This window comes from Diceros bicornis, chromosome 17 (genome assembly GCF_020826845.1).
Source record: "Diceros bicornis minor isolate mBicDic1 chromosome 17, mDicBic1.mat.cur, whole genome shotgun sequence".
Lineage (NCBI taxonomy): Eukaryota > Metazoa > Chordata > Mammalia > Perissodactyla > Rhinocerotidae > Diceros > Diceros bicornis.
Window position 1 is genome coordinate 2,504,436 of NC_080756.1, and position 13,369 is coordinate 2,517,804.

General features: G+C 43.8%; 1 protein-coding gene and 1 long non-coding RNA gene across 10 annotated transcripts in view; one reads left to right on the forward strand and one right to left on the reverse strand.

Moving 5' to 3' along the window:
• Window positions 1–8,359, reverse strand: part of NUP107 (nucleoporin 107) — a 47,689-nt gene extending 39,330 nt beyond the window's left edge. Inside the window, exons 1-7 of one of the 7 annotated variants that reach the window (XM_058557674.1) lie at window positions 8,207–8,356; window positions 7,379–7,556; window positions 6,751–6,898; window positions 6,458–6,549; window positions 5,598–5,684; window positions 4,820–4,935; window positions 2,097–2,241 (exon numbers count right to left, since the gene is read on the reverse strand). In XM_058557674.1, coding sequence (XP_058413657.1) covers window positions 2,097–2,241; window positions 4,820–4,935; window positions 5,598–5,684; window positions 6,458–6,533 — 424 coding nt within the window. In that variant the 5' untranslated portion in view covers window positions 6,534–6,549; window positions 6,751–6,898; window positions 7,379–7,556; window positions 8,207–8,356. Of the gene's footprint in view, window positions 1–2,096; window positions 2,242–4,819; window positions 4,966–5,597; window positions 5,685–6,457; window positions 6,550–6,750; window positions 6,899–7,378; window positions 7,557–8,206 lie in introns of those variants that run through there. The other 6 variants (XM_058557675.1, XM_058557676.1, XM_058557677.1 and 3 more) reach the window with 6 other exon arrangements.
• A 298-nt stretch (window positions 8,360–8,657) lies between these two features.
• LOC131415827 (uncharacterized) overlaps window positions 8,658–13,369 on the forward strand; it is a 35,823-nt gene continuing 31,111 nt past the window's right edge. For all 3 annotated transcript variants that reach the window (XR_009222516.1, XR_009222517.1, XR_009222515.1), the window contains exon 1: window positions 8,658–9,986. This is a non-coding gene — a long non-coding RNA (uncharacterized LOC131415827). The remainder of the gene's footprint in view (window positions 9,987–13,369) is intronic.

Below are 13,369 nucleotides of genomic sequence, written 5' to 3' on the forward strand. Positions count from 1 at the left end.
CACAAAAAGAAATGATAATTATGTGATGTGAAGATGTGATGAATGTGTTAGCTAACACTAATAATCATATTGCAATACGTAAATGTATCAACACGTTGTATACCTTAAACTTACACAATGTTCTATGTCAATTATAGCTCAATTAAAAAAAAAACCTAAAACTCTGTACCTATTAAACAATAACTCTCTGTTCCCCTCTTCCCCTAGCACCTGGCAACCATCATTCTACTTTCTGTGTCTATGAGTTTGACTACTCTAGGTACCTCATGTAAGTGGAATCGTATAGTATTTGTCCTTTTGTGACTGTCTTATTTCACTGAGCATAATGTCCTCAAGGTTCATCCATGTTACAGCGTGTGTCAGAATTTACTTGCTTTTTAAGGCTGAATAATACCCCACTGTATGTACATACCCCATTTTGTTTAGCCATTCATTCATCAATGGACATTTGGGTTACTTCTACCTTTTGGCTATTATGAATAATGGAGCTATGAACAAGGGTATAAAAATCTCTTTGAGATCCTGCTTTCAGTTCTTTTGGGTACATACCCACAGAGAGAATTGCTGGATCATATGGTAATTCTATTTTTAATTTTTTGAGGAACCACCATACAGTTTTACACAGCGATGCACCATTTTACATTCCTACTAAAAATGTACAAGGGCTCCAACTTCTCCACATCCTTGCCAATACTTATTTTATGTTTGGTTTTGTTGATAGTAGCTATCCTAATGGGTATAAAGTGATGTCGGTTGTGGTTTTGATTTGCATTTCTCTAATGATTAGTGATGCTGAGCATCTTTTCACATGCTTAATTGGCCATTTTTATACCTTCTTCGGGGAAATGTCTATTCAAGTCCTTTGCCCATTTTTTAATTGGGTTGTTTGTTTTTTATTGTTGTTGAGCTGTAGGAGTTCTTCCTACATTCTGGATATTACCCTCTTATCAGACATATGATTTGCAGATATATTCTCCCATTCTGTGAGTTGCCTTTTCACTCTGTTGATTGTATCTTTTGATGCAGAGAAGTTTTAAATTTTGATGTAGTCCAATTTATCTTTTTTTTCTTTTGTTACCTACAAGTTTTTACGATCTCAAAGACGTATTAGTTATTAGTCTGTCAACAATTACTAGAAAAATGTGAGCCAAATTTTAAAACATCTGAATTATATTTTAAGCACATTATAACAAAGTAGCTAAGAAAGTTATACTAGCTACTAAAATGACATGTTCTACTCAGGAAAAACACATATGCTCTACTACAATATTATAATATTTAGGGTCTTGCCCATTATTCATACTACAAATAAAATTCTTGTATTTTATAGATTAAGTACAAAGTATTTCTGAGTCACTCAGAATCCAAGTCTCTCTTTCTGGCAGACACTACAGGGACGCAGCAGCTACCACAGTTTAAGAGGCGGGCTCTGGAATCAAATGGCTCAGTTTCTCAGCTGGGGGCCATCCCTTCCTAGCCAGGCGAGCTTAAGCAGGTTACTCAACCTCTTTGAGCAGCAGTTTCCTTTCCCCTAAAATGGGAATAGTTAGTTTAACTATTTAATGGAGCATTGCACGAGTTAATGTTCATACAGTGGTAAGCATGCTGACTAGCACTCACACGTTAGCTCGTGATGATGGTAAAATGATGAAGAACCTATGTAACGTGTAGGTACAGAGACACTACAAGCAAATGTTTTTTTCCAAAAGAGAATGGTAATACCCAGCCTAAAACTAGAAAGGTCACAATACTATTTGAAAAAACAGCATCCAGGCCAAAACAGAACATGTCAACCATGTTAGATAAAAACTAGACCTAAAGAAAAAGAGAAGCTCTTTCAACAACACAAATCTGAATAGAATAAAAATGTTAGAGACCTGTCTAGTTACCTAACAGGCTGTTATCTACACCGAGAGAGAAAATGGCAAGATGCTGCTCCAACTGAGAACTAAGGTTCAACCTTCTAGAGCTACTATCATAACTAATTAGCTTAATGAAAAGTATGTTTCAGTGATGTTCAGGAATAGGAGACAGTCTTCTTGATCTTAGCAAAGCGACGAGCCGCTTTCTTACAAACAAAGCTCAAAGCCACCAACCAGCTTCTCCGGGGTCATCCTCACGTAACATCACAGCGCTGAGCGTGACGTCCTCTGTTACACTGTGCGGCTCTGCGCTCGTGAAGAGCCCCGGATGCTGTGACGAGAACGCAGCGGCCCAGTTACTGTCATCCAGGTGAGTCACCTTGAGAATACAAAGACGACACAGAAAAGTGATGGAGCCATGGCCAGTGAGTGAATAAAGACTTCAACACTGCTAAATTCTTTTAAACCTTATGTATGTGTTTTTCATTTTTAAAAGATAGCCACAAGGGTTATTTTGTTAAGGAAATTATGGCTCCTTTGATTTCTTCCTTATACTACTCCATACTTAAAAAAAAAACAACAAAGACTGCATTTTGTAATATATAAGCTGATATTAATAGGTAAAATACGGAAGTCATACGGCTCTAAGTTCACATCAGTTTTCCACTTTCGGCGTAGGAGAGACTGTACAGGAGAAATTACTCAGTTTCTTCAACAAATAAATGGTAATGGAAAAAAGGATGAGGGAGGACTGTATGGAGTAACAGACTTAAGGACGCATCAAGAGTGCAGTGTGCTTGGGCCGGCCTTGTGGCTTAGCGGTTAAGTGCGCACGCTCCGCTACTGGCAGCCCGGGTTCAGATCCCAGGTGCTCACCTACGGACCGCTTCTCCGGCCATGCTGAGACCGAATCCCATATACAGCAACTAGAAGGATGTGCAACTATGACATATAACTATCTACTGGGGCTTTGGGGGAAAAAAAAAAAAAAGGAGGAGGATTGGCAATAGATGTTAGCTCAGAGCCGGTCTTCCTCAGCAAAAAGAGGAGGATTAGCATGGATGTTAGCTCAGGGCTGATCTTCCTCACAAAAAAAAAAAAAAAAAAAAGAGTGCAGCGTGCTGATTTTGTTTGGATCCTGATTTGAATAAACCAGCTTAAAAAAATTTGATACAACTGGGGAAACGTGAATATTTAATGAAACATATATTATAATGACAAAATATATATATAAAATGGATATTTGAAATGATAAAAGAATTACTCTGCGTGTGTGGGGGGTTGGATGTGTTAGTATTGTGTTCATGGTAAACAAAGTGTCCTTATGTCTCAGAGATATGTACTGAAGTTCTTACGGATAAAACAGTATGAAGTCTGGGCGTTTTAAAGTAACGTGGGGGAAATGCTTGTGGGTGTAGACAAAACAAGATCAGCCATATGAAGAAACTGGGCAATGATCACATGGGGGCTTACTCATACTATTCTATTTTTGGACCTGTTTAATATGCATAAAAAGGTTTTTAAAATTCACCTTTATTTAAAATCCCGGTATGAGCAGCAATAAAAATGTACCTTTAAATCAGTCTCCCCAAGGAAAAATGCTCAAGATGGGTACTGGAACCTATATGTTCATGAGGTAGTAACTACGGGCTGAGGAGAGCTTAGCTTCAGCTCCTGGAGACTGACTAATAGTTCACTCCCTTCTGAGTGCTTAGTGTCATTAGTATAAGGATCAAATTGAAAATCTTACACAGCAATGCTATTTTGCATTCAGAAAAATCCTTTGGTCCACAATCAAATCTGGGTAGGCAGACATGGTAAAATTAACATAGCAAATAACCTTACTTCCTTCAGGGCAACCTACATGTCCAAGACCACCTCTCACAGCCGATATTAAAACTGGCAAAACGAACCAAGAAGATACCTCTTACTACAAAGTAATTTCCAAACATTTTATAGTAATCAATACACTTTTACTCTATCCCGGCCTTTAAAAGAGTAACACGTTTACTATTAATCTTGCAGTTGTGAAGCAGTAAATAACAAAAGTCTTCTTTGCTTAAACCCAGAGGCAATTTACTCACGTTTTTGAGTAGAACAAGATAAACATTGCCAAAATAAACCAGTTTCACAAGCAAAGTAAAACTGTTCAGTGACTAGATCATTGTTAGCTATGAACACTAAGAATCCACAAGACTGTAATAAATATTTTAAAGATCTGTTTAACATTCTAAGACGAGATGTTTAATATGCAAAACCATTCTTCAGAAAACACTTAATGTAGACAATGTGAAGTGCATGTAAAAATCTCTGTGCCTTTTTAATAAGCATAGAGCCAAATACAGGAGAACCGTTTTTATCTTGTTTTTGGAACTAAATGTGCTATAGTACTCTACTACTCCAACAAAACTCTTCTGTTTTCTTCTTAGTTAGATACAATTCTTTCATTTCCTACTGGGTATTTTAAACACCTGGGTCAAGTCATTCTGCACCACAGTTTACATGACTTTTCTTCTTTTAAATACAGTACCATAGTGATTCCTAAAGAATGTCTCATCCACTTTTTCCAAAATTTTCTCTTTTCTTTCCTTTACTGCATTGTCTCTCTTCCTTATAATACTCTTCACCAAATACTCGTGGCTTCCTACTCTTCTATGCTTCAAAACAGGGCTCAGCTTTTATAGTCATCAGCAACCACTCAGAATTTATTTCTTCTGATCAGCAAACTGTCAGATTAACACCTTATCTGCATCTAAATGTTGCTGGTGTCACAGCTTCAACCTGTGACATGAGATGCTTAAGGGTTTCAGTTTTCTGAAAGTCTGACCAAAAAATTATTTCAAGCCATATAACCTAGTTACTTTTATGATGAATATGACTTCAATTCTCATTAAAGGCTTTTAAGCTACATATTTTTATAAAAAGGGAGAAAAATTCAGCCCCATTTTTCTACATACCATAGACAAATTTCCCAAGAACCCTGAAGACTGTGTAAGCCGGGGAGACCTCCCTCCTGTTCCAAGAATGCAGGAGACATCCGGCTGCCTTAGCAAGCTTCGATTCGGTGGAGTAACTACAAACAAGAGGTTAGTAAAAAGAACCCCAAAGTGCATGAGCACTGATCATGAAAACAAAACAAGCAAACAAACAATAAAGAATAAATAATTTTCCGTTTTCAATTATTTACAGTCTAACCAAATAAATACTTTAATGTTAATATTTCCATGATATGAAGATTTAACTTATTTTCCTAAATTTGAGCTTTTGGTATTACTGAGCTCATTAGGAAAATTTTACTGCAAATAGAGATGTTTCCATTATAACATAACTGAGCACTAAAACAAGGACATAAGTGAGTCAATGGATTCTATTTTACAAAGCATACTGAGGAGGCAGTATATCTCGGAGGTCATGGGCTTTGGAGTAAGCAGATCACTGTGGGAATACTGGTTCCATTAATTACATACTTACTTAGCTATGTTATCTGCATTAACTTCTCTAAGTCTTACTTTCAGTTTTGGCAAAATAGAGATAATACCTATGTCATAGTTACCGTGCATTTGCGTAAGTACAGTGCCTGAAACATGGTTAAGAGTGCAACAAATAGTCACTACAATCATTGTTATTGTTCTTAATTATTGATACTGCAACCAAATGTTATATTTATTATGTGTATTATAAGAGTTAGCTGCTATTATTATTCTTATTAAATGCTTTAAAAGCAAAAAACCTTACAGGGTGGTCGAAATGAGCTGGGAGTTTGAGGGATACCCTGGTTTCTTGGTGTAGTATTGGCAAAAATTTCATCTTGGGATGCCCGAACTGTGGGAAGAGTTAAGAAAGTTTTCCATGCAGAAAAGACACCATTCAAGTTAGAACTAACCATATTTACACTATAAAAAATATGTGAATACATTTTTCAAAACCAAGGTATTTTATGGCTACCATTTTCTCTATGCCAAGAGTAAATAATTCCCTCTACGATTTAAATTCTCAGATATCAGTCTTTTTTGTGTGTGTGTGAGGAAGATCAGCTCTGAGCTAACATCCGATGCCAATCCTCCTCTTTTATTTTTTTGCTGAGGAAGGCTGGCCCTGAGCTAACATCTGTGCCCAGCTTCCTCCACTTTATATGGGATGCCACCACAGCATGGCCTGACAAGTGGTGCGTCGGTGTTCGCCTGGGATCCGAACCTGCGAACCCCAGGCCGCTGAAGCAGAGTGCGTGCACTTAAACCGCTTGCGCCACCAGGCCGGCCCCAGATATCAGTCTTAAGATTACTACACACTGAACTAAGAGTTCTCAGTCAGATTTCAAATAAAAAAAAGATGTCTAATCTCAGCAGAAGCTAACCACAATATGATAGCAGTAAAATGGAACATCTTTATTTTCAGGAAAACATAAATCTTAATTTCATTGAATTTCAGCATTATATTTGCCAAATAACATATCTGGAGAGTTGAAAAAACTAATTTCCACAGCATTTTATTATTATAGCTAGTGTTTAATACCTCTCACACACAAAAAATCTATAATCCTGATTCCAAACATGTTGCAGTTTTTTTAATAATGATGCTTAAAGCACAAAGGATACTTAGAACTCTTTTTTGAGCACTCTGTTTCCGTGCAGTCCGTGTCACCTCCGCCTCCCGGATCACAGGGGATGACATTTCTCCAAAGCCACTCCTAAAATGGCATAATCAAGCTCATGTAAATGAAATCAGAATGCAGCATTTGCAAAGAACTTTATCATCATGATTGGAGCAAAGAACCCTGAGTCAGTCAAGGTACAAATCATCCCAGGAGCCAAGTCTTTGATCATTTTGTTGACAATACCCTTCTGGCTCCAAATCCTGCTTCTCCCTCCAAGTCTCTCTCCAATTTTACCTGCACAAAGGCTTCTCTGACTTTCTGGCATTCACTGTGGTATTTTCTCCTTTGGAATTATTTCAACACTTGGAATCTATATTATAACACTGTTTTAGATAACCGCCTCACGAAGGTCAATCTTTCCTCTGATGGATTGAGGAGTTCCCTAAAATTTCAGGAACAATCTCTTAAAAGGATCTCCTATAGTCTCCAAGATACTTCAAACCATAGGTACTATGAAAAAATCTGTTGTTTGAGCTGGTGAGATGGGAAGATAGTAAAAAACCAATTCTAGTAAACTGGAGAGAAATGATCCTTCCAGTTATTTCTCCCCAGAGTACACTGAGGGTTCTCCTGTCTCAGCACTATTGTGGTCACAATGCTTCAGCCCTCCCCTGTCACTCTCAGACCAAGATCTACAAAATAAACTGTGTGAATTAGGAGACTTGTATTTTAAGTCAACAATCCAATATGCTTTTCCTCCACTTCAATCCTTCAGATAGCTACCTCTGGCCTACAGACTCAAGTCCACGGTTTTTACACCTGACCTCAAACTTATCAGTTCAGTCACAAACATCACCCCCATACAAACATATACAGCATGTGACTATTCAGCTACACAAAGCATGCAGTTTCATATTCTTACCTTTTCTTTTACCGGGGCCTATGTTTGCCCCCTTGGCCCACCTGGTGAACACTTGCTTACTCATCAAACAGCCTCCTGCAGTCTGCAGACACACAGCCAGGCTGGCAACTTGGTTCTTCTATTTACTAGCTTCCTAACCTTGACCCAGTTCCTTATCCTCTTTCAGCCCCAGTGTTACCTATGAGAAGAGGATCGTAGCACCCATCCTCATAGGACTGGTATGAAGATTCAATTAGCTAATACTACACGAAAAGGGTTTAAGACACTCGATGTCGGCTGCTATTATCATTCAAAGACCAACTAGAAAGTCGGCTCCTTTGGGAGGTCTTCCTGAAACCGCCCCCTCGTCTCCCCCCACAGCGCAGCAGGAAACACTTCTCACTTCGTGCTGCGCGGTAGTCTCCCGCACCACACAAGAACTCGCATAACTCATCTGCGTCGCAGGCGGCTAGCAGCGCCAGGGTCACAGAGAACTCAAGTCAGTGGCTGTCCGCTGCTGGAGCTGCGGTCAGCAAGCCTGGGCTGCGGTCCCCGTTCTCGCCGACTGGCCGGGACCTCGCAGGGCACGCAGCATCTCCTCCCACCCCGCCCCCCAGGAGCGGGAAACGGGAGAAAGAGCACAAGAGACGGCGGAGCCGCCGCGGGGACGCGGGGACTGTGGCCAGCCGTGTCCCCCCGACCCCGGCTGCAGTCTCCCCGCCGGGGAAGGAGGCCTGGGCAGCACCCGGCCCTCCCGGCTTCCTCTGCGCGTCGGGGGTCACCTATTTCGCTCTGCTGACAAGCAGGAGGGACAAGTCTCCCAGCTCAGCCGTCACCACCGCAACTGACCTGTCCATGGCTACAGCCTGCCCCACCGAGAGCCTTGCAGTCTCGGCTCCAGCTTAGCCACCGCGTTTCAGCCTTCCCGCTCTCCGGAAGCAAATCCTTCGACCCGGAAGTATGTCCTCGCTAAGCCGCCGTAGAGAAAAGACGTGGGGGGAGGGGGGACGGCGACCAACTTTCTCATCGAGCGCATGCGCACCTTCTTCCGCCTGCAGCCGCAGATCCGACCTGCGCAGGCGCGAAAGTGTGCTAGCGTGTGAAGACGATGCGGGGGGCCGGGCCGGGCCGGGCCGGGGCAGGGCCGGGCCAGTGACGCGCCGCCGCCACTGCCTGACTGACATGTGTGGGCGTGGCCCCGGCGCCGGGGTGTCCTATGGGAAACGGCGTCGGCTGACGGTCCAGGAAGACGTGCAGTCACTTCCGGGTGTTCTCTGTGAGAGGGGCCGGGGCCGGGGACAGGGGCTCTCGCTTGTGTGCGTCGTGTCTGTGGAGCTGTTACCGTGATGGCTCCTTGTCTTCACTGGGTGTCTTCCTCTTAAGGAGAAAGGGCTCCTCTTTAGCAAGGACGAGCTTTGGGGCAAAGCGTTGGCCAGCGTTAGTTCATGTGCAGCGCTTGTTGGAGAGGGGCCCGGGTCACGTCTACACAGTCAGCACACGCGCAGCGAATGTTTCAAAATGTAGTCATGTCAGCGCCTTAAAGCTCTATGGGACGAACTCCTGTGTGGTGCGCGTCGTGTACATCCCAGCCTCGTTGTAGGGCCCTGCGTTTCCTGACATGCACTGCGGCTACCTGGAGGAGGAGAGAATGTTCTAGAAGCCTGTCCGGCGCCCACGGAATGGTTCAGAAGCTGGAGGAGAGGCCAGGAAGCGGCGCCCGAGCGCCCCCCCACCCCCCCCCACCCCCACAGCGCCCCTGTAGCGCCCCGAGCCGGGCCGTGTGGAGAGAGCGCCCCCTCGCTCGCCCCCCTTCTCCTGCGCCCCCCCCGCCCCCACAGCAGAGGGGAGCAGACGTGACCTTGTCTTCCCCGACTGTTCGTTTTGAAAACTTGGAGACTACAGAAAGCTGTAGCGACAGCACGACAGGCGTCGATGCGCTCCTCCCTGGCCCCCCCCCCACTGCTAACATCGCCCCACGACTGTTCTCCCCTTTTTTGCCTGAGCCGTTTGCAAGTTAGTTGTAGCCGTCTTGACGCTTCACCCCAAAGCCTTCAGACTTCCCGAGTCAAGGACAAAACGTCGTGCCCCCAGTACGGTAAAACACGCGCCGGGAACGTCTCCCGCTGACGGAGTCCCGTCACCGACGTGTTCAGACCTGCCCCGTTGTCTGATAACGGCCCGTACGGAGCCCCCCTCCAGCGCGGGACCTGGCGGGGCGGGGTGCGTCGGTTGTCGCGTCTCCGTATTCTGCTCTCGTTTGGAACAGTCCCCTAGACTTTTCTTTTAAATCATTAATATTTCCAAGAGTTCAGGCCAATTTTTCCAGAATGTTCCTCAGTTTGGATTTGTCCGATGTGTTCTGAGGACAGGCACTTGATGAACGTTTGGAGGGACGCGGCGCGGGAGGCTGCCCAGGAGCTGCCCGGGTTTCACTGGATGCCCTGGAGGCACGTGAGGTCGGCGTGTCTGTTCCAGAAGCCCCCTAACCCTCCGTCCTCACAGGAAAGCGTCCTTTCCAGCTGTCTCTGCTCGGCGCTCTTCCCAGCCAAACCTGTGTTTTGGTAAACTGTGATGAGCTGTTTGCTGGTGTTCTTACCATAAATCCAATGGATGTGGCGATTACAGAACGGTAAGATAACAGACATAAGCAAATAGAGAAATTAAAGAATTCCCAGGCCGGCCTGCGGCTTAGCGGTTAAGTGCGTGCGCTCCGCTGCTGGCGGCCCGGGTTCGGATCCCAGACGCGCACCGACGCACCGCTTCTCCTGCGGTGCTGAGGCCACGTCCCACATACAGCAACTAGAGGGATGTGCAACTATGACGTACAGCTACTGGGGCTTTGGGGAGAAAAAAAGGAGGAGGATTGGCAATGGATGTTAGCTCAGAGCCGGTCTTCCTCAGCAAAAAGAAGAGGATTAGCATGGATGTTAGCTCAGGGCTGATCTTCCTCATAAAATAAATAAATAAATAAAATAAATACATTGTTAAAAAAGAAATTCCCATGATTCCATTATCTATATCTGACTACAGTCCCGTGAGAGACTCATCGGAACCACCTGGTGGGGTCCAGTGGACCCGCAGAGCCCAGCAAGTTGATGGTGTCTGACGCCACTCTGTCGGGGTGGCCTGCTGCGCCGCAATCCGTAGGGGAGCAAGTGGGGTCGTACTGTAAGAGTGTTATAGTCTGCTTTTTCACTTAACAGTGTGAGCGTCTTATCATATCAAATATCATTCATCTACATCGGGCTCAATTTAGGCAGACGTTGAAGGCGTAACCTTCCTTTTTGTCTCCGTTTACATTTACCGTGCAACCTAGTGCAGTCTGACCTCCGCCCTCGCTGCTGAGTGAAAACTGCTGGAAAAGGTCGCCAGTGATCCTCTGTCAGTGGAAGTTTGTTTTTCATTCCCCATCCTCTGTGGAACACTTGACACCCTAGACCGCTCTCCTCGCTGCCACCCTCCTGCCCCTCCCTGGCATGCCTTTACTCGGCTTCTGCTTCCTTCTGGCTTCTCTCCACTAGTCTCCTCCGTAGGCTCTTGAACTCTGCCCTTCCCTTAAACGTCAACTGATCTTCCCCAGAACTCTGCCCATCTACTTCCTACTAGATCCCAGCTTGGAGTTGTACCCCTGCCTTGCTTTTGTATTCCAGACTCACTGCACCCACTTGCTTCCTGGACGTGCCCACTCTTGAGGATACAGAGTATGTGAAATGTCACGTGTGCTAACTCTAAATTTGGACCCAGCAGGCCTACCCCTCCCTCACTTCCCACCGAAACAACCTCACAACTACAACCATACCTCTCCTCCTGTATTTGCCGTCTTAGCAAGTGGCGACATCCAGTTACCCAAGCCAAAAATCTGGAATCTACTCTCAATAGGACTGAAGTTTCACAAGGGTAGACGTCTTTATCTGTTTTGCTTGGGGTTGTATCCCTTTAAATATCGGTCTATCGGGCCGACCAGGTGGCGTGAGCGGTTAAGTGCGCACTCCGCTGCGGCGGCCTGTGGTTCACTAGTTCGGATCCCGGGCGTGCACCAACTCACTGCTTGGCAAGCCATGCTGTGGCGGCGTCCCATATAAAGTGGAGGAAGATGGGCATGGATGTTAGCCTAGGGCCAGTCTTCCTCAAACAAAACAAAACAAAACAAAAAATCAGGATTGGCAGATGTTAGCACAGGGCTGATCTCATAAATATCGGTCCATCAGTGATTCTCCTCTCATTCCCCACGTCTGCTTTGTTACCAAATCTTCAATCTGTCTTCCCATTTCCACTGCTACTTTCTTGTGCCTGACTCATCATCTCTTCACTGTAGCTCCTCCAACTGCACTTTTTTCTCCATATTGCTAAGAGAGTGTCTTCCAAAAATGCAAATCTGATCATGTCACTCACCTTTCAGTTTCCTCCTGATTTTAATTTTAACTCCAAACTACTTGACTCAGCCTTCAGCATCTCATTTGCCTGTCTGGCATCGTCTTGCCATTGTCTCTAGCTCAAATTCGATACTCCAGCTGTATTCAACTACAGTTCCCCAAACATTCTGTGGCCATTTGGCGGATGTTCCTCACTCCTACCAAACAGAGGCAGAGAGGGAATAAACCAATGCCCACATCATAGACTGCTATGCAGTCATTAAAAGGCTGTTTAGAGAGAGTTTGTAATAATTTGGAAATGTTTGTTTTGCTTTAAATGAGGGAAACAGGTTGTCATATAGTATGTAACGTTATGCTCAGAAACAATGTAAAAATGCATAAAGAAATACTGAAGCCCGGGGTGGGGTCATGGTGATAAAGGGATGAATAGGCAGATCACAGAGGTTTTCCAGGGCAGTAAAAACACTCAGTATGATACTATAATGGTGGATACATGTCATATATATTTGTCCAAACCCATAGAATGTACAACACCAAGAGTGAACCCTATGTAAACTATGGACTTTGGGTGATTGTGATGTGTTAATGTGGGTTCACTGATTATAACAAATGTTCCACCCTGGTGGGGGATGTGGATAAGGGGGGAGGCTATGATGTGTGGGGACGGGGGGTGGGTATATGGGAAATCTCTGTACCTTTCTCTCAATTTTGCTGTGAACCTAAAACTGCTCTAAAAAAATGAAGTCTTTTTAAAAAAAATCTGAATGAAGATCATACCAAATGTTGATTGTGGTTGTCTTTGGTGAAACTAGATGATTTTATTGTTTTATTTAAAGCAACTTATTTTCATAGCATGGTCCAATTGAAATTCAAAGGAATATTTTAATAAATTCATTAAGAATTCCAGTGAGTCAGATATGAATCTAGTGAATTAAGTTATGGTAGGTGCTTAATTCTTTTTTCCATGTCCAAAAGATAGAAGAATTTTGAATACAGTTGTAGGATACACTGCAGCTTATATAAAACAAAAGGAAGTACTTAGATTATTAGCAGTTTGTTCAGATATGAGATGGTCTTGGGTTTTTTAAGTTTTATTTTAATATTTGGGGAGTAGTTTTATTCTTCTGTCGGTTGTCATACTGTGGCAGCTGCATGTTGCTCTGATGCTGAAAGCTCTACCACTGGGATTTCAAATACCAGCAGGGTCAGCCATGGCGGGCAGGTTTCAGTGGAGCTTCCAGACTAAGACTCGGAAGAAGGACCTGGCCACCTACTTCTGAAAAAACTGGCCATGAAAACCCTATGAATAGCAGAGGAGGATTGTCTGATAGAGTGCCACAAGGTGAGAGGATAGTGCAGAGAGACCGGGCAGGGTTACACAGGGTCACTGGGAGTCGGAATCCACTCGACAGCACTAACAACAACGAGTTTTCTTCTTTGAGCTCAAAACATTGCAAACATGCTATTATAATTTCATAATGTTCTTTTTATCTAAAGAAGCAGAATTGCAGAAAGATGAAATAATTTACTTTAGATCATGGACTTAAAGTAATTGAACCACAAGCTAAAAGTATAGTAAATAGTGAATCGTGAATTGAATACAAATACCAGTGTTTGGCTGAACCGTGAACCGACCACC